Genomic DNA, 25,731 nt, shown 5'->3' on the forward strand with positions numbered 1-25,731 from the left:
ATAAGGAGGCTCCTGGCTCAGCCCTGGGGTGAGGGAGGGCTTCCCAGAGGAAACAGTGTCTCAGACCTGAAGGACGGGTAGGACCTGGCCAGATGAAAGGGTTGGGAGGGTGTCAGGGGCAGAGGTTCTGCCTTGCCAAAGACCTGGAAGCAGAGCAGGGAACAGCACTGAAGGAGAACCCAAGCGTGGCAGGTGGAGAGAGGTGGCGGGAGCCAAAGTTTGCAGGACTTGTGGGCAGGATGGGAAGTTTAGACTTTGTCCTGACATAGCCTCTCTGGTGCTCTGGGAATTGGCTGGCCTAGGGATTTGTTAGATGCCATATATAGGTGTGTACTGTCTTGGTCGGGGATGCGTGAGCTCTGACTCTCCATCCTCCCAGCGCTGAGTTGTGGGGCTGGGAGTGGCCCAGGTTGTAAGAGCAGGAGCTAGAAGCTTTAGCGAGAATGGCCAGGAGGGTCCTCCAGTCAGCTCCCGTATGCGGGTCAGAGCTGAGCTCCTGCAGCTGCTGTGGGACCAGGTGAAGCGTCTCCTTCCTGGCCTGTGTCACCTTGACTCACACTGGTTTCATCTCTCAGATGGCCGCACTCGGTGTCTCAAGCTTGTGGATGTCTCTAGTCTCCTGGTGGTCATGGCCTGGCCCCACTGCGCCCCACCGCTGAGGGCTGGGCATGTGGCGGGGCTGTTGAGGACGCTTGGGGAGCTGCATGTTTTCTAGCTGCCGTCTCTGGAGGGCATGGTCTCATCAGCATAGGGCGCCCAAACACCCTTCCAGCTCCTTCCCTCGTGTGTCTGCAAAACACGTATGCGGGTTCAGCACTGTTTCCTTTTCTTGGTGCATGTTGCTTTCTTCCATAGAGAGAAAGTGTTTTCTACCACAGATCCTCCTGAAAGTGTCATAGGTCCCCTGGGCATTGATAACAGACTCTTGCCTTGTCTTCAGCCCGGAGGCATCTCTGGTCAGAGATCGGTTAGAGCAGTGAGGTGCCCAGAGGAAGGGAGAGGGACTAGAGCTGGGACAGACAGTCGAACAGACTGATAAGTGGGTTGCAGTGTCTGGGGCCCCTTGGTGACTGTGGGTTTCCTTTTGCAGTGTTCCTGCATCCGCTGTTAGAGACCCTGCAGCTGGTCCCGGGGAGGAGGGGAGCTGCTGCAGAAGTTCCTCATTACACCCTCTTCCCCGGACCCTCAGGGAGTTAGCCCATAGGTCAGTAGCCTTCGGAAAAGATGGCTTCCTTCCTCTTCCTCACTGGGAGGAAGGCCAGGCTGACTTCCACCTGAGGAACAGAGAAGTGGGGTTGGGGCACAGGAAACAAGAGGAAGTGGCTTGGTCCTGCCCAGAGTTGCAGGCTGTGAGGTTCAAGTAGGGTATGAGAACTGGAAGCCCCACCAGCAGCAAGTAGACCTGAGGCAGGGGTGAGTTTGCAGGGGTCGGAGAGCCTGGACTGTCCAGGCTGAGAGGACTGGACTGAAGTGGCCAGTGCAGTCTCAGGCCTCCTTGCGGGTGGCCCTTCTGTGGTGAAGCCCCATTTCTTCCTTCCCTTCCTGTAGGACTGAGGGCCTCAGCTGTATGGGGGTAGAAATAAAAGAAGTTTACCTGCCAACGGTTCGGGCAGGGGTGAGGGGCCTGTCAGTGAGGAGGTGTATCTGTGTCCAGAAGTCCTTGCCCTGAGATGGTGGGGTGCATGCTGTGGAAGGGGGGATGCAGAGAGGGACCCGGTGTCTTTGTGGCATGTCGTAGGGACAAAAAAGAAGAGCTTGGTCTGGGAGGCAGACAGACCTAGGTTCAGGTTACTTAGCCCCTCTGAGCCTCAACTAGTTCATCTGTAAAATGGAGGTTAAAATAGCAATGCTTCATGCTTGGCCTTCATGCTGCCTTATAATGCTGTTGTGGAAACTAAACCTACGAAAAGCGCTTAGGACAGGCTTGGCACAGGTGCTTTCTGCTGCTGCTGCCGCAGCTGCCACCATCCTTGGAGCCCTGCTGCCTTGGTGTGGGTCCTCCCCTCCTTCCTCTAGGGTTCCAAGGCATCTTTCGGTCTTCTCATCCCCCCAGATCATGACCTACCTTCTCTGAGAGTCTCAGGTTTGGGTGTCTGTGTGCTCTTAGCACTCTTAGTCTGCCAGTGTGGGGGGGGACAGGAAGGCCTCTGCAGAAGCTTCTGGGGTGATTCAGCCTCCCCAGAATCTGCTGCCTTGGTTTCTTCTAAGCAAGGTCCCAGGCCAGTTTTAGAAACCTACTGTGGGTCCTTCTTGACATGCAGGGTGGAGGAGGGGAGGCTGACCAGCCTGACCAAGAAGCTGGTGAGCCAGCATGGGGCCCAGGGCCCTAGGCCCCCAATCAGCCCTGCCTTGAGCTCCATGCACAGACTTGGCTTCCATCTCACTCAGCCCAGCCTGCAGAACTCACCCTCCTCACTGGGCTCCAAGTGGCCATCCACTCTCCCCACCCCCCACCCCGTGCTGGGTGCCTGGGTTACCCTCCACCAGGTGTACACGCTCACACGTGCACACAAGCTCATCTGTCACGTGGGCCTTCCCTTCTTCCAGTCCCCCCAAGCCCGTGAGCTGGTGCTGCAGCTCATCAAAGGCAACAGGGCTGTAGCTGGGGAAGGGAGGGCAGCCTGTGCCTGTGAGGGCAGGGGAAGGAGTGCACGTGAGCACCTGAGGGGCTGGGGGGGGGTGGGGGGCTGAGGCACGTGGATTGGCCAGCTCGGCGCCCTCCCTCCCTCTCCCCTTGGGCACATTCTTCCTTCCTCTGTCTTGCTTCTGCAGACCCGTCTCGTTTGCTCACACTGATTGGAGAGGCCGAGCTTGACGCCTGTCACCGACAGTCCCAGCCTGCATCTTCGCCCTGCCATCCAGGGTTGTTTTCATGGGGGAGGGGATCGCTGGCTTTGGGGTCTCTGGTCTGAGTCAGGTTGGCTGTCAGGGGATGAGAGTTTAAAGGCAAGAGAAAGGGTTTTTGTTCTAAAGGTGGTTTCCATGGTCCCCTACACTCCCTGCTTGTGCAAATTGTCCCCCTGCTGCCAGGGCCAGGGGGCCTTGGATGCCCACCTAGCGCCCACCCCCCCCGCCGATTTCCATAAGTGAAGTCGAAGAGGGTGCTGGCAGGAAGCGCTGTCTGCTTACTGCGGGGCCCAGAGCTGAGGAAGGAAATGGAGGAGGAAGTCCCTCCCCTTCTGGGTGCTGGTGAAAGTGAAAGGCAGGTTGGGGGGGGGGGCTGGAGTGAGTCACTGCAGCTCCGGGAGGGGAAGGGCTGGGGAGCTGCGGAAGCCTGTGAACGGGTGATAGGGGGCCTTGCACCGAGAGAGCCAGCCCTTACTCCCAGCCCCAGCCCTCCTTGGCTGGGCTGGTTCCCCGGGAACTCCTGGGACCACTAACTAGGACCTGGAGCTTGTAGGGTCTGAGGTCTGAGGTTGGTCTGGACCTGCAGATTTATTCCCCGGGGCTTCCTGAGCTCCCCTCCTCTCCCTCCCCTTCCCTCCTGGCCTGACTGGCTCAGGACCAGAATCTTAGCGGCTTTGGGAGGAGGTAGCTGAGTAGCTCCCACCCTCACCAGCTTCCGGGGGTGGGGATTGGGGGTTGGGGGGAAGCCCTCTGACGAAAGACAGAGCTTTGAAAATACATGCAAGGTGTACATGTAGGTGATAAAAATACATGTAAGTTATAAAATACTGGTCTTGATTTGGGCTGTCCTATAGCAGCATAAATAGAGCAACCTGCTTTGGGTTTGGTTTTTTTTTTTTTTTTTAATGAAGTTAGAAAATTAACACAGACACCGAGAACACTTTTAAGGTACACCATGTCACAGAAGAACATTTCAGACCTAAGTCCTAGCAGTCTGCATCCCCTCGGTATTGTAGTTGCGCTAGTCCTTTGCCCAGGACGCTAGGAGCTCTTTGGCGGTGGAGGAGGGTAGGTGAGGATTGCTGACCAGGTACCAGGCTGGATCCTGCCTCCAGCCTGCCAGGGCTGCTAAACAGGTTCTGTGCTGTTTTGGGAAAGACTGGCCACCGCAGTCCCACCCAGCAGCTCCGCCCAGGGGTGGGGCTAGAACTGCACCTACCCTTCTAGGTCCTCACCTGCATGCCTCAGTGCAAAGGACTGGGAGCTAGCCCTGGGCCCTGGGTCCTGGGCCCTGGGCCCTGCAAGGACCTGGTGGGCTCCCCACCCGGGAGCCACATAGTTAGGAATGACCCCTGTTGTCTCCACTTCCTGTGTCTGAGATATGCTTGGAGCATTGTAGGAGGCATGGTGTGGATAAAACTCCTGGGTCTGCTGGGGAAGCTACTGTGTGGACAGACGTGCTCAGCCTATGGGCAGCCAGACCTGGCCTGTGAGAAGGCCTTTGTTGCACCTTTTCCCATCGTGGCTGTAGATCTGACTGGATCTCAGCCCCACTTGTTCCCTGGTAGATGCCTTTGTGCAGTGTACAGATTATACACCCAAATGCTGCGGGGTGAGCTGGTGGGACAAGGGGAGTCACAAAGCACTGCCTTCTGGTCATTCCCACCGGAGGCCCTGGCTCCTGCCTCGCCAGGGCTGCTCTGTGAGCGTGGGCCGCTCCCTCATACTTGTGCTGACATCTGGGGCATCCTGGGAGGCTGTGGCTGACGCTATCACTTTTCTGTCTGCAGGCTCCAGGGCCCTGTGGAACAACATGAACTGGGCAGAGTAGCCGAGCCCGAGAACCTCTCCGCCAAGAACAAGGAAGAGCCGACCTGCTATCTCCCCGTGCCTGGCCTCACCCCCCTCCCGCTCTGCCCCCACTGGCTCCCGGACAAGAGCTGGGCTTCCAGCAGGACCTTCCCACAGGGGATGGGCAACTGGTGAAGTAGGGCTCATTGCCAGGGCCCGGTTGGCCACACCATGAACCTCCAGGCCCAGCCCAAGGCTCAGAACAAGCGGAAGCGTTGCCTCTTTGGGGACCAGGAACCAGCTCCCAAGGAGCAGCCCCCACCCCTGCAGGCCCCACAGCAGCCGCCCGCCCCTCCACAGTCCACCAGAGTGAAGGAGGAACCTTACTTCGGGCACGAGGGCCCGGCAGGGGCGGCCCCGGTCTCCCAGCCTGTGGAGCTGCCCCCTCCCAACAGCCTGGCCCTGCTGAACTCCGTGGTGTATGGTCCCGAGCGGACCACGGCGGCCATGCTGTCCCAGCAGGTGGGCTCGGTCAAGTGGCCCAACTCCGTGATGGCTCCGGGGCGGGGCCCCGAGCGCGGAGGCGGCGGGGGCGTCAGCGACAGCGGCTGGCAGCAGCAGCCGGGCCAGCCTCCGCCCCCCACGACGTGGAACCGCCACAGCCTGCCTCTCTACAGTGGACCCAAGGGGAGCCCCCACCCCGGCATGGGGGTCTCTGCGTACTACAGCCACCCCGAGGCGCTGAAGCGGGACAAAGGAGCGGGGCCGCAGCTGGACCGCTACGGAAATGCGGTGCGGCCGATGATGCCGCAGAAGGTGCAGCTGGAGGTCGGGCGGCCGCAGGCGCCCCTGAACTCTTTCCATGTGGCCAAGAAGCCCCCAAACCAGACACTGCCCCTGCAACCTTTCCAGCTGGCGTTCGGCCACCAGGTGAACCGGCAGGTCTTCCGGCAGGGCCCACCGCCCCCCAACCCGGTGGCTGCTTTCCCGCCGCAGAAGCAGCAGCAGCAGCAGCAGCCGCCGCCGGCGCCGCAGGCCGCCCTCCCGCAGATGCCGCTCTTCGAGAACTTCTATCCCATGCAGCAGCCCCCCGCGCAGCAGCCCCAGGACTTTGGGCTGCAGCCAGCGGGGCCCCTGGGGCAGTCGCACCTGGCTCACCACAGCATGGCGCCCTACCCCTTCCCTCCCAACCCTGACATGAACCCAGAACTGCGCAAGGCCCTCCTGCAGGAGTCAGCCCCACAGCCTGTGCTACCTCAGTCCCAGATAGCCTTCCCCCGCCGCTCCCGCCGCCTCTCGAAGGAGGGCGTCCTGCCTGCCGCCCCCCTGGATGTGGCTGGCACCCAGCCTGGACAGGAGCCCACCAGCAACCTGTTCCTGCATCACTGGCCCCCACAGCAGCCGCCGCCTGGGCCCCTGGGGCAGCCCCATCCTGAAGCTCTGGGATTCCCGCTGGAGCTGAGGGAGTCACAGTTGCTCTCTGATGGGGAGAGACTGGCACCCAATGGTCGGGAGCGGGAGGCTCCTGCCATGGGCAGCGAGGAGGGTGTGCGGGCCGTGGGCACTGGGGACTGTGGGCAGGTGCTACGGGGTGGGGTGATCCAGAGCACTCGACGGAGGCGCCGGGTGTCGCAGGAGGCCAATTTGCTGACCTTGGCCCAGAAGGCAGTGGAGCTGGCCTCACTGCAGAATGCAAAGGTGAGAGTGGCACGGGGTGCACGCCTGGCCTGGCAGAGGGCACGGGGAGCCGTGTCTGGGGCCAGGGGAGTCCACGGGGCAGTGTATTCCCTTCATTGACAGAAACAGAAAGAACCTGTAGGCTTTGGGAGTTCTGAGCTCCCTGCGTGCAAAGAGTCTCTACGTAGGTACATCCCGACCTGAAGGAGAGAGGAAGTGTCTGCACACGTGTGGTCCGCAGGCAGGAAGGTGCCACGTGCCCTTGTGGGTTGGCACATGAAGGACTGGGAGTAGGGGCAGGTGAAACCATTGCCAGATCCTGGGCACTAAAACAAGACGGTGGCAGTGGTTGCACAGGTGATTATACTTGTCAGAATGCGTCAAACTAATTAAAAACAGGTGCATTTTGTTTTTATGTAAATTTTGCTGCAATCAGGTGGATTTAAAAGAAATGGCAATAACGGGGGAAGAAGAATGAACCGAACCTGAGCACCTCTCTTGAACTTGTACTTTCTTATACTTGATCACAAATAATTTGTTGTCAAACCCTGTGTCGGATGGTGCCGTTATCCTGTTCTGTTGCTAAAGAAGCTGAGGCCCAGGGATTATTTCATTGACGGAGACGGAAAGAACCTGTAGGCTTTGGGAGTTCTACAGAGGGCACAAAGCTAAGATAAAAGCCTAGTATCTGGCTCCAAAGCCAGTGTTTGCCCCTTCCTTCCCTAGGGGTTTCAGCCCTCCCCCCATACTCCCCCACCCGCTTCTTCCCATGCCTTTGGGCCAGGCTGACACGGCAGAGGCTGTAGAATTTGACTTCCCTCCAGCCACTTCCCAATGGGGAAAAGGTACAGAGACCACCATTGCCTGGTAACAGGTTCCTTGGTTACTTTTAAATTTTTTTTTTAAAAGATTTTGTTTATTTGACAGAGAGATCACAAGTAGGCAGAGAGAGAGGAGGAAGCAGGCTCCCTTCCAAGCAGAGAGCCCGATGTGGGACTCGATCCCAGGACCCTGAGATCATGACCTGAGCTGAAGGCAGAGGCTTAACCCACTGAGCCACCCAGGCGCCCCTGGTTACTTTCTTTTGCAGAGATACGTTTTTTGTTTGTTTTTTGCAGAGATACGTTTTGAATTTAGATACTGTTTCTTGTGCCATGCCCCATGCAGATGAAACAAAACAATCTGTAAGCCACCTGTGGCTTGAGATGGCTGGGGACCCCCGTGCCAGGCAGGATCCGAAGTCCTGGCAGAAGGGAGGTTATAGGGAGTATTTGGGAATGTGGTGAGAGAAAAGGTATTCAGGGAAAGACCGTGAAAACCATCATAGCATCAAATGCCATGGTTCATGGGAACGAACCATCCTGGGTGTCTGAGTTCCTGAATCCAATGGCGACTAGAGGTCTTGGACTTACCAGGACTTACCTTCTAAACCTTAACCTCTTGTTTCCCCTCCCTCTCCTCCAGGATGCCAGTGGCTCTGAGGAGAAGCGGAAAAGTGTGTTGGCTTCAACCACCAAGTGTGGGGTGGAGTTTTCTGAGCCTTCCTTAGCTGCCAAGCGAGCACGGGAGGACAGCGGGATGGTACCCCTCATCATCCCAGTATCTGTGCCTGTGCGGACTGTGGACCCAACTGAGGCGGCCCAAGCTGGAGGTGTTGATGAGGACGGGAAGGGTCCTGAACAGAACCCCACTGAACACAAGCCATCCGTCATCGTCACCCGCAGGCGGTCCACCCGTATCCCGGGGACTGATGCCCCAGCTCAGGTATGAGAAGCTGCCCATGCAAACACCTCTAGTACCTGTGTGCTCCTGGAGACCTAATACCCTGTGGAAGAAAGGAGAACAGGGCAATACAGGAAGGATTCAAGCAACCTGTGGAGATACTGTTTATATTTTCCAAACCAAATTGACAGATAAATGCATTTATGGGAGACAATTGGACAGTTTTATACTTAAAATTAAGACTGCCTAGGAAAATCTAGGATGTGTGAATCTCTTTCATTAGAGGTTAGCAAATTTTGGCTTCTAATATGGGTCAGGTTTTGTGCTAGGCACTGGGATGCAGAGATGTTTACTTGTTCTGTCAGTACCAACATATATATGTTAAAGTCTCTCACTAAGATTGAGGTTTTATCTATCTTGTCTTTTCTGTCAGCGTTTGTTTTATACATTTTGATGCTGTGTAATTAGTTGCATACTCATTTAGAAGTGGATTAGACACTTCATCATAAGGAAATGCTTCTATTTATCTTTCGTAATCTTTTTGCCTTTTAAAGTCTATTTGGTGAAACAGTAGCTTTCTTTTGGTTAGTGTTGTGGGGAGGGGGAATGGATGAGATGTGTATCTTTTCCATCTTTTTACTTTTAGCCCTTCTGTAGCCTTACGCTTAAGGTGTATCTTTCAAGTGGTCTATAATTGGGGTTTGTTATTATTTGTTCTGACAACCTTTGTCTTCTAGAACATTGCTGTAGTTTACTTTAACATAATTACAGAAATACTTGGGTTTAAATCCGCCGCCTTTTTTTTTTTCTTTTAAAGATTTTATTTATTTATTTGACAGACAGAGATCACAAGTAGGCAGAGAGGCAGGCAGAGAGAGAGGGGGAAGCAGGCTCCCTGCCGAGCAGAGAGCCCAGTGGGATCATGACCTGGGGCTTTAACCCACTGAGCCACCCAGGCGCCCCTACTGTTTGCCTTCTGATTTATCCCATACTGCCCTTTCTGTTCCTTTCCCCCACCCCCTCACCCCGTTTGGCTTGATTGGGTTTGTTACTCCATTTTCCCTCTCAACTAATTTATTAGTTATATACTTGTTTATTATTCTTATTTATTTACTTAATTATTACTCTTATTTATTCATTACTCTTTTAGTAATTAGCCGGGCAGCCTTTCTTTTCTGGATTCATGTGAGAGAACTAAGTCCCACAACAAGGAATTTGAATGACTACCTTCTCAGATGGCACAAAGCTAGTACCATTCCAGATGCATAAGCAAGCTAAGTCATTACGTATAGTGAACGCCTCATGGCATTAGGGCTTAATTTTCTGGTTGAAAAGAGCTACTGCAGTGTAAAACATGCATTCTTGGCTTATTGAAATCTAATATAAATTAGTATTTTACCTCTTCCAGAACAATGCAAAGTTCTTACAACACTTTTAACTCCATTTTTCACCAGTCTCTAACTTGTAGAATTATTAACATGTATTTTCATTCTCTAAACATTTTAACATCACCAGGGTATTATAACATCATTGTTTTTATCAAGTTTTTAACTTTAATTCCTATATAGTTAACATACAGTGTTTAGTTTCATCTGTACAATCTTGTGATTCAACAATTCTATACATTCCTCAGTGATAACATTGTTTTGTTCAGTTGTTGTTCCTTTTAGATTTACTGAAAGACTTAGCAATTTGTTGCTTTTCTTTTTTTTTTTTTTTAAAGATTTTATTTATTTATTTGACAGACAGAGATCACAAGTAGGCAGAGAGGCAGTCAGAGAGAGAGGAGGAAGCAGGCTCCCTGCTGAGCAGAGAGCCCGATGCGGGGCTCGATCCCAGGACCCTGGGATCATGACCTGAGCCGAAGGCAGAGGCTTTAACCCACTGAGCCACCCAGGCGCCCAATTTGTTGCTTTTCATTTCTTCTCATATCTCCAGGCTTCTAGCTCAGAGCATTTATGTGCTGTTTGAAGAACGTCCCTTAGTATTTGCTTCAGTGCGAGTCTGTTCATGATGAAATTTATTAGTCTTTGATTGTCTGAAAATATTTATTTTTTTAAGATTTATTTATTTATTAGAGAGCGAGCAAGAGAGGAGGAGGATAACTTTGCTGGGTGGAGAATTCTGTGTTGGTAGTTACTTTCTCTTGGCATTTAATATCGTTCTGTTGTCTTTAGACTTTGTTGTAGTTACAGTGTTAGGAAGTCACATAAGCCATTTTGTTGTTTCTTTGAATTTAAGGTGTCATTTTATCTTACTGCTTTTAAGTGGTGTTTTTGTTGTTATTTTTGTTTTTGTCATTGCTTTTTGGCACTTTTGCTGTTAGACCTAAATACTGGTTTGCTTTGTGTTTATCCTGTTTCGGGTTTGTAGTCCTTCTTAAATATTTCTTCTGCTCCATTTTTTCTCTTCTCTCCTTCTGGAACTCCAGTTACACATTTGTTGGAGCCTTTCACCATATCCCCTGTTTTTTTTTTATTTATTTATTTGACAGAGATCACAAGTAGGCAGAGAGGCAGGCAGAGAGAGAGGAGGAAGCAGGCTCCCTGCTGAGGAGAGAGCCCGATGCGGGACTCGATTCCAGGACCCTGAGGTCATGACCTGAGCCGAAGGCAGCGGCTTAACCACTGAGCCACCCAGGCGCCCCATATCCCCTATTTTGTTTGTCATGCACTTTTCTGTATTTTCCACTTTCCTCTTACTGTGGACTTTCACTTCACCCATTCTCTCTTTAGCTGTATCTAATATGTTGCTAAGCCCACTCATCGAGTTCTTATTTTTAGTTCTTTTTTTCAGTTACTGAATTTCTGTTTGGTTCATTTGTAGCATTTCTAGTTCAGTGACATTTTCAACCTTTTATTGCATAATTTAAGCATAGTTTTCTTAGAGTTTATGTCTGATAACTCCATTAGTGGGATCCTCATGGGTCTCCTTCTGTTATGTTACTTCTTGTTTTTTGTTTTTTAAATGCCTGTTACTTCTTCTTTTTTTTTTTTTTTAATTTATTTATTTGTTAGAGAGAGAGAGAACGAGCAAGCACAGGCAGACAGAGTGGTAGGCAGAGGCAGAGGGAGAAGCAGGCTCCCTGCCGAGCAAGGAGCCCAATGTGGGACTCGATCCCAGGATGCCGGGACCACGACCTGAGCCGAAGGCAGCTGCTCAACCAACTGAGCCACCCAGGCGTCCCTACTTCTTGTTTTTAAGTCACATTTTGTTCTCTTATATATCTGGTTAGTTTTAATTGCATGTCAGACATATATGAAAAATTATTGAGGTAATTAAATAAAGACTATGGATGACGTTCTTGTCTTCTAGAGAGGATTTAGCTTTGCATCTGACAGGTAGCAAAGGGCATTAGCAATCCTGAATTATTTAATTTAATCACCGATCAAGATGAGATGATTTTTTTTTTAAGATTTTATTTATTTATTTATTTGTCAGAGAGAGAGAGAGCACACAAGCAGACAGAGTGGCAGGCAGAGGCAGAGAGAAAAGCAGGCTCCCTACTGAGGGAGGAGCCCGATGCAGGGCTCGATCCCAAGACCCTGGGATCATGACCTGAGCTGAAGGCAGAGGCTTAACCAACTGAGCCACCCAGGCGTCCCGAGATGAGATGATTTTTTTTTTTTAAAGATTTTATTTATTTATTTGACAGACAGCGATCACAAGTAGGCAGAGAGGCAGGCAGAGAGAGGGAGAAGCAGGCTCCCTGCTGAGCAGAGAGCCCGGTGTGGGGCTCGATCCCAGGACCCTGGGATCATGACCTGAGCCAAAGGCAGAGGCTTTAACCCACTGAGCCATCCAGGTGCCCCCTGAAATGAGATGATTTTAAGTTAAGCATTATTCCGTGTGATGACGCGTGTATTTCTTTTTCTTTTTCTTTTTTTTTTTTTTTGAAAGAGACAGAAAGCACACAAGCAGGGGGAGTGGCAGGCAGAGAGAGGGAGAAGGAGAAGCAGACTTCCCAGTGAGCAGGGAGTCCGACGCAGGGCCCGATCCCAGGACCCCGGGACCGTGACCTGAGCCGAGGGCAGACGCCCAACGACTGAGCCACCCAGGCGCCCCAGACGACGAGTGTGTTTCTGAGTCACCTTTATTCTGAGGAGTTAGCCTTTTGGAGCCCCAATCCAAGGCCTGGGGTTTTCTCAGGCTCTCCTTCTTCGGCAAGGATTTTTTAGTTCTCAGCTGGAGAGTTGGCCTATAAGCCTGTCTTCCGTAACAGAAAAGGGAGCTCTAAGATTATCACGGGCAGCTCAATCTCTACTCCCTGGTTGTGATAGAGGTTGGAGGCTAGAGGCCTTAGCTTGTCCTGAGGATGACTGGAAGGAGCCTGAGCAACTGCACAGCTGCACGTGCCCATTTCACAGATGAGGAAGTAGGTCCATAAAATGCGAGAAGTTACCTAAGTTCATACAGCCAAGAAATGACAGAGCTAGCCCTGGAATTTGGATCTCTTGAATCCCCACCTGTGGGTACTTTTGCTTCACCAGGCTTTAGGAGGAGGTCTGTTTATTTATTTATTGTTATTGTTTACTTATTTATTTTTCCTTGTATTATAGATATTTTCAGTGTTGCACAAAAGTGTAGAGGATGGTAAAATGAACCTCAGTATTTAGTCATCCCCTGGCTTTAACGGTTTTTGGAATACAGACATCCTTTTTTTAAATTTGTATCTGCACTTCTTCTGCCACTAGATTTTTTGTTTTAAACAAATCCCAAACACTGTATCATTGCATTCATAAATACTTAGGTTTGTATCTGAAGTGCACTATACCTAAGCTTTCTCCCTTCCTCCCTCTGCCTTCCTTCCTTCCATATAACCTCAATACTACTATCACATCTACAAAATTAATACCAAAAATATTGTCAAATATTAGTTTAATTCCATTTCCCTTAGTACAAAGTTAAATCATTACAGCTAGCTGAGTTCATGTTGGGTTTCTTGTCTAGCAAGCTTGGGGGCCTTTGGCTCTGCCGCATTTTTTTCTGTGTAATCATCTTGTTCCCCTAAGGGAGGAAGAATGAAGTATTTCACTTCTTCCTAGTAGAAGAAGAAAAGAAGGGCAAGAAAAGAAAAGAGGGCACAAATGGGTAAAGGCCATGGCCGAGACTTCATGGACCATCAAGCCCTCTGCTGAAAGGGCTTGTGGGCTGGACCCCGGGAAGGAGAGAAAGGCTGCTGTTCCCAGGCCTCCTGGGCCACTGCGACCCAGCCTCACCTCTCGGCCAGCCCTGCACCCAGGGAGACGATGTGGATGTTGCTTATCCTCAGAGGGTTCCATTCTCCTGAGAGGATAGGGATGGAACAGAGAAAGGCCTCTGTTCCCTTACAGCCCTACCCTCTACTCTGTCTGAAGACCCATGAGGCCTACTGAGCAGGGAGAAGTGTAAGCTCGGAGCGCTAACCCTTGCCAGCATGTATGGGCTGGTCTGTGGTCATGGTCATGGGACTGATACTGTGAGGACAGGACTGTCTTGTTCATTTGGTGGCCCCCTACCTGGCTCAGGTCTTAGCACACAGCAGGCACCTCCATCTAACACAGAGCTGGATAGCAGCTGGTATTTATTGAGTAATTACTATATCAGGTACTGTTCTCCATGGTTTCCAAGTATTAATTCATTTCATTTTTTTTTTAGGATTTTATTTATTTATTTGACAGACAGCGATCACAAGTAGGCAGAGAAGCAGGCAGAGAGAGAGGGGAAGCAGGCTCCCCGCTGAGCACAGAGCCCCATGTGGGGCTCGATCCCAGGACCCTGGGATCATGACCTGAGCTGAAGGCAGAGGCTTTAACCCACTGAGCCACCCAGGCGCCCCTCATTTCATTTTCATAGCTAACCCATTTGGTAGGTAATTATTATTCCCATGTTAAAAATGTTGATGCACAGAGAAGTTAAGAAATTTTCGGTGTAAGTAAAGGAGGTAGATCCCATTCCAAGCAATCCAGCCGCAGGGCCTGGACCTTAACTACTACAGCTCCCTGTCCAGTGGCATACTTACGTCAGGGGTTGCGAACCAGGGCGTGTGGACCAAATCCAGACCTAAGAATGGACTTTACATTTTAAAAGGATTATTTGGAAAGCGTGGGGAGGAGGGGGAGAAGAAGAAGATGTGACGGGGACGGGCACATAGCCCACAAGCCGAGATTTACTTTCTGGCCCTTTACTGAAACAGTGTGCTGACCCCTAGCCTAGAGGAGACCGTAAAGGGATTTTTGGACCAGTTCCCTGTCTCAGGCTTGCCTTGGTGGGTGTAGCGGGCAGACGAAGTTCCAGAGGTGAGACTGACAAGTAGCGGTCAAGTCTTCAGTTTTCCCAGCACCTAGGAGCCTGAGCCGTCTTGGTTCTGTTTCCTTCTCCAGGCTGAGGACATGAATGTCAAGCTGGAAGGGGACACTTCAGTGCGGAAACCAAAGCAGCGGCCACGGCCTGAGCCCCTGATCATCCCCACCAAGGCGGGCACCTTCATTGCCCCTCCCGTCTACTCCAACATCACCCCATACCAGAGCCACCTGCGCTCTCCTGTCCGCCTCGCCGACCACCCCTCTGAGCGGAGCTTTGAGCTGCCCCCCTACACGCCTCCCCCCATCCTCAGCCCTGTGCGGGAGGGCTCCGGCCTCTATTTCAATGCCATCATGTCAACCAGCAGCATCCCAGCCCCTCCTCCCATCACGCCAAAGAGTGCCCATCGCACCCTGCTCCGATCTAGTGAGTGACACCCCCCATCAGGGGCCATGGGGGCAGGAATGGGCGGGGGGAGGGCACCGGGCAGGGATGAGACTGCTTATAGGGCTGCTGGAGATTGGGCTAAAAAACACTGTGGGCAAAGGGGTTCCAGTCTCTTTTCTGAGAGAGAAAAGGAGACTGTCCTGGTTCAAGATCAGGCAGGGGTGTGGGGGGCGGGTATGAGCCCAACTGCGCGGCTTCAGATCCCAGTTCTACCATTTACTATTATTTGTGCAAGTCGTTCAAACCCTCTCAGCTTCAGTTTCTTCCGTATTTAATTGAAGATACTAGGAGTACTTGCTTGATGATGAAATTGCCGATCTCAACTCTTTTGGGATCAACAAATAGCAGTTTCCTGGTGTTCAAACTAATAGCCACCTCGCAGGGTTGTGGGGAGTTTCGTATGCATTAACAGACGTAAAGCACTTAACATCATACCTGGAGCATCCCGTTTGCGCTTGCTGTCTTGTTAGATCCTGTCTCCCGGCTCTCTCAAACAGTAGTTTTGGCGTAGAGCAGACATTTTGGCTGGTCTGGATGGTGAATTGTTGAAGAATGTTTCCCATTCCACGAAAGGCTCCATTTTCTCTGAAAAATGGGATAATCCTGCCCCTTAGCGGTGGTGGAGGATCAAGTGGGAGTAAAGGCTACCTGAGGTGGAGGGGTGAGGCCCTGCAGTCATGACGTTAACCTCCAACCCTGACCGCCCTTGGCCTAGCTCTCTGGTGCCCCCTGGCGTCTGTGCGTGAGAAATGGCTCACCCTGGACTGGCTGACCTCCTCCCCTCCCACGTACCCTCCAAGCTTCAAAGCTTCTCTCCCTGTCTGGGTAATGCAGGAAGATGTCACTGTAGAGACCAGACTGGCAGCAGCGAGAGGTCTCCTGTCCATCCAGGAGTGTTTATCGAGTACTTGGGTGCAAAGCGTCGAACTGGGCCTGCACTCCAGCAGTGCATGGGGTAGCATGGTTTGTTCTAAAGAGAGTACAGGGTCATTAGGGAGTTGACCTGGGAGCCTGGGAGACAGAAAAGCAGAGGTTGTGAGCAGCGTGGGAGCAGCAGCCGCGGGCAAGTGAAGCAGACCCTGAGCTCCAGAGCCTGCAGAGGCTCCCAGCCTGGGGTCAGAAGACAGTCTTCAAGAGAGAGTGGGGCTAGAGCTGAGCTTCCAGTGGGAAGGGGGTGGGGAGGGTCCACCAGGGTGAGGAAATGAGCGGTACCAAGGCCTGGAGGTGGGGCGTGCAGGGAGAGTGATGAGAGCCGACAGTAAGCGGTCTGCTGGATCTGGGGTCTAGGCGAGGGGTGGTGGGAGGCATAGATGGAAGGGGGGACTGCGTGAGCCAGCAGAGTTCGGGGTTTATTTCAGGCTGCAGAGGGGAGTCAGCCAGGGTTTGGGTTTCAGAGCAAGGGAGTGTATGGATCCCGTGGGCCGCTGAGATTAGCTCAGGAGAAACTGAGGCAGAGAATCTAGCATGGAAGGGAGGAGATAAGTATGAAATGGGGATCCCCTTCACCACCATGCTAGTGTGCCAGAAGTTTCAGCCCCTTGACTAGAGCAAGTATGGCTTAAGGCTGGAGTTAATTCCATAGTGGGGGAGCTCCTAGGGCAGAGACCCAGTTCTGGGAGGGAGTAGTAGTAGTAATAATAGCTAATATTTATTGAGGGCGCGGCTCTGTGCGTGACTTCATTCAGCCCTTATGTTAACCGCAGGGGGTGGGTCGTAATAGCCCCTTTCAGCAGGCGTGAAAGCAGAAGCAGCCACATGTTTGGCAAAGTCACAGTTAGCCGTCCCAGTCGCAGGCTGAGGAGCCAGGATGCAGGGTGCCTGATTTCCAAGTGTGAGTCTCTCTGAGTCACTGCTGTGGCTCTTTGCAAACAGAGCAGCCACGTAGGGTGGGGCTGGGGGGGGGGCGCTTACTAAAGGGAGGAGGGGACCATTCACCAACGTGCCTTTTGTCCCATAGATAGCGCTGAAGTCACCCCACCTGTCCTCTCTGTGATGGGGGAGGCCACCCCAGTGAGCATCGAGCCGTAAGTGCAGCCCGTGGCATGAGGGTGGCCGAGAGGGATCCAGCGCATATGGGCCCTGTAAGGAAGAGGAGGGTCGTGTGGGGCCTGCAGAGGGCTGAGCGGGCCTCTGAGACTCTGCAGTGGCCTCTGGGCTTTACTGTGTCCAGCCTGCTTCTGTGTGGAAGTCACAGGGAAAGGAAAGGACCAGCTCGGTTTAAATTTCACCTCTGAGGAGAATTAGGGGGCTAGTCCAAGAGACTTCTTCTGTGTCTGGAAACCTGGAGCTTCTCCCCGTTCCAACCTCTGGGCCTTGTCTTTCTGGCCATACCAGGTGCCCTTTCCCAGGCTCTCCTCACAGAAGCCAAATTCCAACTCCCACCCAGTTGAGGCCTTACTGTGCTCAGCCTCTGCCAGTCACCCCCTGCACCTTCTCCCACCCCAGCGAGAAAGAGTCCCGATCACCGCCAGGCGAGGCCTCACTCCCCCCCCCTTTCCACCCCTGCAGACGGATCAATGTGGGCTCCCGGTTCCAAGCGGAAATCCCCTCGATGAGGGATCGCGCCCTGGCAGCCGCCGACCCCCACAAGGCTGACTTGGTGTGGCAGCCGTGGGAGAACCTCGAGAGCAGCCGGGAGAAGCAGAGGCAAGGTGAGAGGGGACCGGGACGAGCAGGTGCAGGTGGGCTGTCGGGCAGGTGGGTGGGCTGGGCCCGGGACCTGATTGCTTCTCCTCCCTTCCCACGCTTGCTCCAGTGGAGGACCTGTTGACTGCCGCCTGTTCCAGTATTTTCCCTGGGGCTGGCACCAACCAGGAGCTGGCACTGCATTGTCTGCATGAGTCCAGGGGAGACATCCTGGTGAGACAACGGCCCCGGTGGAGGGAGGGCCCCTGGGGGAGGCTGGCCCGGACCCGTGTCTGCTGACCAGCTGGTCTGAGGCAGGCAGGGGGTCTGACGAAGCCATCTTAGTTCCAGAGCCCAGACTTCACGGCGCAGGGTCCTATTGTGTACCCCAGTCTCCGGTTCTGGGTCAGTGAGTCCCCACCCTCAGAAGGACCGTCACTGAGGGCTTTCTGCACCTGTGGCTCTCTGTCCCGGAGACTGCATGTTCCCCTCTGAGGAGGCCCACCCCCCATGACATCGCCCTCCGCCAGACCCCTTGTCCCTCAGCCGCTAAGTGTGTGTGTGTCGGGGCGGGGGGGTGGCGCGGACAAAGGCCCACCCTACTACCCGGAGGGCTGAAGAGGCCTTCTGAGTTCTGCCGGCACCTAGGATGCTCTGCCTCCCACCGAGACGCCTGCAGGGCCCTGAGCTTCCCCCCCACTTCCCCTTCAGGAAACGCTGAATAAGCTGCTACTGAAGAAGCCCCTGCGGCCCCATAACCACCCGCTGGCGACGTATCACTACACAGGTGGGCCTGGACCTGCAGCCTCCAGGGGTCTCCCGCATTGGGAGGGGGGTGCGGTTCTACGCTGAGGCACGGCCCTGGTGGGGTGTGAGGGGGTGGATAAGCCAAGAGCCAAAGAGAAGGAACTGACACCACGCTGGGGTAGTTCTCAAGGGGCTTCCTGTGCCCTGGAGGCCGAGGGGGAAAGGTGTGGGCCGGTGGGAGCCTGTGCAGGCGGAGAAGTCCGTGGCAGGGTGCAAGGGACAGGTGTCTAGGGGGTGCCGTCCACACCAGCCTCGGGTGCCTGGAACTTACGCAGCCCCTGGAGTGCCATGTCCCATGCCGGGCACTGTGCTTTAGAAGGGACAGTGACCCGGTGGCATAAGCACAGCAGCCACTGTCCTCGATCCCCGCGGAACAGTGCACCTTGCCCAGGCCCGGCAAAGCATCGAGGGTTCCACGGGCTTATGTCATTCAGTCTGTACCATAGCTGGAGTGCAGCAAGCAGGGTGTGGATCCGGCTCTGAATGCCCGCGGGGACCAGCGGTGGGCGCCCTCACACCTCTGTGCCAGCTGGGGTCGCCCCCTGCGGTGCACACAGCCCCATCCAGCTCACTGCCTCGGCTCACTTTCTGCCCCGCAGGCTCTGACCAGTGGAAGATGGCAGAGAGGAAGCTGTTCAACAAGGGCATTGCCATCTACAAGAAGGACTTCTTCCTGGTGCAGAAGCTGGTAAGCTAGGGCTCTGTTTTAGGGGCGGAACTGGCTGCCTGATTTGGGGTTCCGTCTGCCGGTGGTGGGCCCGCAGTCCCTTCCCAGGCCCCCCGAGAAAGCCGTGAGGATAATGCCACTCAGTGTCCTCAGAGACACTTCTCCAAACAAGGGGGGAAAATTGGGCCTTTCCTCCCTTTGGTCCCAGGCCTTCTTCCCTCAGGTTAGGGTCGTGTGGCCCTGCTCTGGAATCTCAGAGGGAGGCCTGAGTGGACAGACCCACCCAGAGAGGTCAGACTTGAGGCAGTGACTTGCCTGGGGGAGAACAGGAAAAGAAGGAAGGCTGCTGGCAGATGTGAGCCATCCCCACAGGGGCTCAGTACTTCAAAAGCCACAATCATATATGGAGGAGAGGTCACCCCAAGAATGCAGGGAACTGAGAGCCAGCAGGGAAGGGACTGTGTGACCTGGGGGGGGGGGCTCACTGCCCCCCCCTTCCTCTCAGACCCAGGGCTTCTTCCAGTAACTCAGCTGAGCAGGTAGAGGAGGCCTGGCCTAGTTTTCCTAGATTGGATTTCTCTCATCCTCTCCCCGTCTTCTTCTGGGAGAAGAGTGCTTTGCTAATCCAAGGACTTGGATCTTTCCAGCAGCCTTGCCTCACAAAATCTGAGCCTTGTGGCCTGCTGAGGCAAGAGGGTTTCCAGGAACGTGTTCTCTTCTCCTGGAACTATACACTGTGCCAGGACAGCTCTGGGGACCGGGTGCTGAGGAACTCTCCTCGGGGCCCTGTTGTGAGGACAGTCGCTTGCTGGGTTTTAGCAACACTGCGTTCCTGGATTGGGCAACATTTCTGCGAAGTACGTGCCTGTGAAATTCACGGCGGGGCCCCTAATGCCGTAATGAAAAGAGCAGACCATTAGTCATACAGATGATCAGAGAGAATTGATAGCAAAAGCATAAACAGGATCTAATTAATACATTGTGACTTGGCCATTCCTGAGAGATGGGAGCACAACTGTTTCCTCCTCGGGCACTGAGGACTGTCACTGACCCCTGCGGCTCTGTGGACAGGACTTCCCAGCTCCCTCTGCAGCCCCACAGTTGGCTGAGCAGTCTGGGATCCTGGGGCCGAAAGGGCAGAGTCAGAGAAAACAGCCCCTGTGTGGGGGAAACCTTCCAGAACCTAACCCCCGGAGCCAGATGGATTTGTGACCTGGGAGTGCTAGGATTTCAGAGACTTGGGAGGCCCGTTGGACGTCATCTGCACGTGAAGAGACTCACCTAAGGTTACACAGCCGTTTAGTGGCAGAGTTCGGAGGAAGACTTGGGCCTTCTGCTTCCTTTTCAGGTTTTCCAGAGCTTTCTTGTTAGTCTCCCCTGAGTCCCTCTCTGATGTAGGACGTTGACCATTTCTCTAGCCTCACTGTCCGTTGCTGCTCCCTGGGGGGGAAGGATACTGTTGCCCGGCTCGATGAAGGGAGTTTGTGTTGCCAGGTCTGGGCTGGCTCTGACTGTGGATGGTGTCCAGATTGTTTTCACCCTGACTTTTTTTTTTTTTTAAAGATTTTATTTATTAAAAAAAAAAAGATTTTATTTATTTATTTGACAGACAGAGATCACAAGTAGGCAGAGAGGCAGGCAGGCAGAGAGAGAGAGGAGGAAGCAGGCTCCCCGAGGAGCAGAGAGCCCGACGCGGGGCTCGATCCCAGGACCCTGGGATCATGACCGGAGCCGAAGGCAGAGGCTTTAACCCACTGAGCCACCCAGGCGCTGCCCCTCACCCTGACTTTTTATTTTGAAAAATTTCAAACTTACAGCGACATTGAAAACATAGTACAGTGAACAGCCACGTACCCCTCATTTACATTTCCTAGTTGTTACTGTTGACCATGCTTGCTTTCTCTCTCTTTTTTTGTCAATATATAAATTTATATACATTCTGTTTCCTCTTCCTCTGTTGTAACTAATCATTAAAAGTAAGCTACAGACATCATGATGCTTGATCTGAATACCACTTAAAAATAAGGATATTCTTGGGGCGCCTGGGTGGCTCAGTGGCGGGGAGCCTGCTTCCTCCTCTCTTTCTCTGCCTGCCTCTCTGCCTACTTGGGATCTCTGTCAAATAAATAAAATCTTTAAAAAAAAAAATAAGGATATTCTTTTGCAAAACCACAATACCATCATTATACCCAAGAAATTTAAGCTGATACAGTAATACTCTCTAATATGCAGTCCCTATTCAGATCTCCCCCAATGGCCTCATGTTGCTTTTAGCTTTTTAGCCTTTTTCCCCCCCCCTTTTTTAATAGTGCTGAAGCATTGGTCAGTGGTTTATTCTGAATAGGCATTGGAGAAATGGTTGTATTTCCTGGGTTTCTTGGGTTTAAGATTTGCTGCGGCTGAGGGCAGTCATGCGTGGATGGGAAAGGTTGGAGTATCCCCAGGCAGGTGAGCTAAACCAGGAGCTCTGACCTCGTTTTGTCTTCCAACCAGATCCAGACCAAGACGGTGGCCCAGTGCGTGGAGTTCTACTACACCTACAAGAAGCAGGTGAAAATTGGCCGCAATGGGACGCTAACCTTCGGGGATGTGGATACAAGTGATGAGAAGTCGGCCCAGGAAGAGGTTGAAGTGGATATTAAGGTGACTCCCTTCCCAGCCTCAGCTGCTTCGAGCCTTGGCTGTGTCTGGGGTGAGGGGCTGGGTTGGGAGCCTGAGGCCAAGCTCTCTGGAAGTCCCTGGAGGGTAGAGAGAGGAAGGCAGTGTCCCTGACCACCCCAGGGAGCTAATGTCCTGGGCGCTGGACCTGGACCTTTTAGGTTCCCCTCTCTGTCTACCAGTGTCATGGGAATAATAGATTGTGTCAGTGCAGAACCTCGGGAGTTTTCCCACAGTACTTGACCAACCGTGACTTACTGTCCCCTCATGGCAGATCTCTAATCCTGTTGCCCAGCTATGCGGCACTGCTACTGATTGTGTCACTATCACACACCACCTGTGCTACTACTTCATATTTTTCTTTCAATCAACTCATTTCTTACTCAAGAGAAACACGGTATCACAATCATAGAAAACCAGTATTGTTTGCCATAGAAGGTACACTACAAATAAATAGATAATGAAAATCAAACAATGTTACTAAATTCTGGGTAGATACTCTTACCTGCCAAGGCTCTGAGTCTCAGGCCTGATCTCTGTTTGACAGACTCTGGCGAAGGATAAAAGACACTTTAAGACCCGACTCAAAACTTTGTCCTTGACACAGTTGGGGATTGAAAGAAAATTGAAGAGCGAATGTTATTTAATGCTCTGGCCATGTATCCACCTGACATCATCTTGGGGTTCCAAGTCCACACTTGCTGACATGCTGCACTAAGGAGGGATTGTTTTGGTCCCCACTGTGCAGGTGGCAAGTGGGCACAGGTCCCGAAAGCGTGACAGAGGTGGTTTAGTATTGCAGCTAAGGCTGCTGCCTGGCCCCACCAGACCACCTTGCTGAAGGGTGTGTCTTGGACTGGCCTGCCCTCTCCCTGCCTTTAATTCAGTCTCAAGGGCTCTGTCTCTTCCTGAGGGCCTCCAGGGCTCAAGACTCCATCATCCTTCCTAGGTAGACCAGCGGGGGCAGGAAATGGAATTGTAGCACAGGGAGCCGGGCAGGGCCAGGCCGGGCAGGGCCAGGCCAGGCTGGGCCAGGCAAGCAGGATGATCAGGGGTTAGTGGCCTCTGGCTGGGTCAGAATCAGGGCAGTACGGCTGTGTAACCGCGCTCCAGGCTCACTGCCCTTGGTCTTGTCCCCTGTAGACTTCCCAGAAGTTCCCTAGGGTGCCTCCTCCCAGAAGAGAGTCTCCAGGTGAAGAGAGGCTGGAGCCCAAGAGGGAAGTGAAGGAGACCAGGAAGGAGGGGGAGGAGGAAGTGCCAGAGATCCCGGAGAAGGGAGAGCAGGAAGAGGGGCGAGAGCGAAGCCGGAGGGCGGCAGCTGTCAAAGCCACACAGACACTACAGGCCAATGAGTCGGTAAGTGTGACCTCTGCTGGGGGAGTCCAGGTCCAGGAGGAGAGCTGGAGCTGGGCCTGGGGGTGTGGGAGGGAAGGCAGAACAGGAACAAGGTGATGGCGATCATCGATCATCGCCGCCACAGCAGGAAATGTTCTAAGTACTTTATGCTTTTAACTCCTTTAATCCTCATAACCCTGTGTGGTAGGTACTGTCATTATTCCCATTTTACAGATGAGGAAATTGAGGCCCTTAGGTAAGACAGCTAGTAGGCAGCCTGACTCTAAAGTCTGCTATTAATTTTTATACTGTATTGCGTTTGGATCTGAGACTTAAGAAGAAAGCTATGGGAAGACCTTAAAGGCGTGTGGGACGGTGGGGAGGCATTTATGAGCTGTAGGTCAGGCAGGTTCCCCCTGAGTGAGCTGTGTCCCTGCAAAGAACATCTGACAAGAACAAGCTGAGACCATGAGAATGGCCCCTCACGTGTGTTCTCCGCACAATGCCCTCCTGCCCATTATTTCTCGTTGATTCCTCACAGTAACCCCATAAAGTGTTAACCCGTACCTGGAAGATAGAGGACACTGGGTTCAGAGATGCTGAGTGACTTACCTGTCCGTGGTCCTTATAATGAGGCCCCCGTCCACTCTGTCGCAGACCAAGAAGCAGGACGTACCACCCAGAGGTGTTCCTTGTCAGGGAGAGGTGCCCCCAAAGAGAGTAGGGATGGGAAGGGCCTATTGGGGAACTACTGTGAGAGTTAAAAAAAAAAAAAAAAAAACAAGTATGTCATACATTTGCGCTTGCAGGAAGGCACCCCCCAGCCCAGCCCAGACTGCAGACTCACAGCTGTCTCCTCCCTTCGGAGACTTGGCTGCGCTCCTTCTCCGGGAGCTGTGCTCTGTGCACAAGCTGCATGGAGTTCTGCTGACTTCTGTGAATGCTTCCCTATGAGGGTCAGCCCAGGCACAGACATGACTCTCGATGGCCATCTGAGGCTTCCCTGACTCAGGGCCCATGATTCTATGTCCTGAGCAGCACCTCTCCAGCTCTGTGCCACCGTCCTCTGCTCTCCGTAGTCTGCTTGCCTGCTTGGTACTTCCCTTGGTGGCTCCTGTTGTCTGTCCCGTTCACTAGACTGTGAGCTCTCTGAGAGCAGGGGTTCCTGTCTGTCACCTCTGTATCCCCAGCACCTGGCATAGTCGCATGGACTTGAACCTCATTTATGGAATTCAGGCACGAATGAATGGGCTGAATGACTGTGAACATGCAGACATCATTAATGGAGACATCTAGGCCTCCCCGTTAGGTAGATGCATGGGGAAGTCCTGTGGCAACTAGGACTGTCCCACAGAACTGCTGTACCAACAGCTTTGTAAAGATAGAGTTGGCCACGGGGCGCCTGCGTGGCTCAGTCGTTAAGCGGCTGCCTTCAGCTCAGGTCATAATCCCTAGGGTCCTGGGATCAAGCCCCACATCAGGCTTCCTGTTCAGTGGGGGGTTTGTGCTCCCTCTCGCACTCCCCCTGCTTTTGTTCCCTCTCTCACTGTCTCTCTGTCAAATAAATAAAAATTTAAAAATCCTTGGTGGGGGAGGGGAAGAGTTGGCCTCATCTGCCAAAAAGAAGTGAGTCCCTTGTCACTGAAAGGATTCAAGTGGATTCTACAGGACCGTTTGGCAGGAGTGTAGGACCTTCAAGAGCCCTCTGTTCCCTGTGATGCCAGAATTCAGGAAACACTCTTTCCCAGTCTCTCACCTGTCCTTGTCTGATCCTCTCCAGGCCAATGATGTCCTCATCCTCCGGAGCCATGAATCTAATGCCCCTGGGTCTGCTGGTGGCCAGGCCTCAGAGAAGCCAAGGGAGGGGGCTGGGAAGTCACGGAGGGCACTACCTTTTTCAGAGAAGAAGAAAAAACCAGAGACATTTAACAAGACCCAAAATCAGGAGAACACTTTCCCTTGTAAAAAATGTGGCAGGTAAGATGGTGGGCCCTGCCTCCACTGGGACCTAGCAGGGTGGCCACCCCTGGGGCAGGCAGGGAAAGCTGCTTTCCAGGGGAAAGTGGAGAGGTAGTGGGAGCTCTCGCCTTGCTTTCCGATTGGCAACGAGGGTTTCTAGGGCAGTGATGTCACCTGGCGGCTGGGCGGGAGTGAGTGGGCCGTGTGGCCGGAGCCCATCAGGCAGGGCCGGGTCGCCCAGGTGGGGTGCGCATTCGCGCACTGCACAAACACACGCGTGCACGCGCGCTGCCGGGCCTGGTGGTCCCGGGGAGTGGGGCCGGCCCTCTGATTTGAGCCCCTCCTGCCTGGCCGCACAGGGTGTTTTACAAGGTGAAGAGCCGCAGCGCCCACATGAAGAGCCACGCCGAGCAGGAGAAGAAGGCGGCAGCGCTGAGGCAGAAGGAGAAGGAAGCGGCGGCCGCCGCGGCCACCGCAGCCGCCAACTCTCCCCACCAGCCGGCCCCGCGCGAGGAGAGCGGCGCGGGGGAGCGGGGCTGATGGCCCGGGGGGGCGGGGGGGGGGCGGGCGGCCGGACATCGCCCAGCGGCCGGCCCGAGCTCCTGCAGCCCCCGGGGGCCGCCAGAGGGAGCGCCAGAGGGAGCGCCGAGAGACGGCGTGGACTCTCCTCTGCAAAACGAGACAATAAAATAAACGGCTCTGTTAGTTATCAAAGGCCCAGGAGCAGTCTTCAGGGCTGCAGGATCCAGTTCTCTTGCATTCGGGGTCGGAAGTCGTCCTTACGCTCTCCTGGAACTGCGAAGGTCCCCGCAGTCTGGGGCTGCCCCTCGGGAGGGGCTCCAGCGCCACCGCTGCCTCCCACGCTGGGACCTCTGCCACCTGGGACCTCTGCCACGGCGCAGCCTCTTCCGTTC

General features: G+C 53.6%; 1 protein-coding gene across 1 annotated transcript; it reads left to right on the forward strand.

The window, feature by feature from the left end:
* Positions 1 to 4,762: 4,762 nt before the first annotated feature.
* Positions 4,763 to 25,357, forward strand: MIDEAS (mitotic deacetylase associated SANT domain protein; the record flags this gene model as incomplete). Its single annotated transcript, XM_080808857.1, has 12 exons — positions 4,763 to 6,336; positions 7,780 to 8,079; positions 14,400 to 14,745; positions 16,724 to 16,790; positions 17,275 to 17,417; positions 17,522 to 17,625; positions 18,103 to 18,178; positions 18,798 to 18,886; positions 21,359 to 21,508; positions 22,667 to 22,879; positions 24,639 to 24,835; positions 25,177 to 25,357. The coding sequence occupies exons 1-12, from the start codon at positions 4,870 to 4,872 to the stop codon at positions 25,355 to 25,357; spliced, it is 3,333 nt and encodes a 1,110-aa protein (XP_080664983.1). The 5' UTR covers positions 4,763 to 4,869.
* Between the last annotated feature and the right edge of the window lie 374 nt (positions 25,358 to 25,731).

Source organism: Martes martes (assembly GCF_963455335.1).
Source record: "Martes martes genome assembly, chromosome: 7".
In the NCBI taxonomy this organism is placed as follows: domain Eukaryota; kingdom Metazoa; phylum Chordata; class Mammalia; order Carnivora; family Mustelidae; genus Martes; species Martes martes.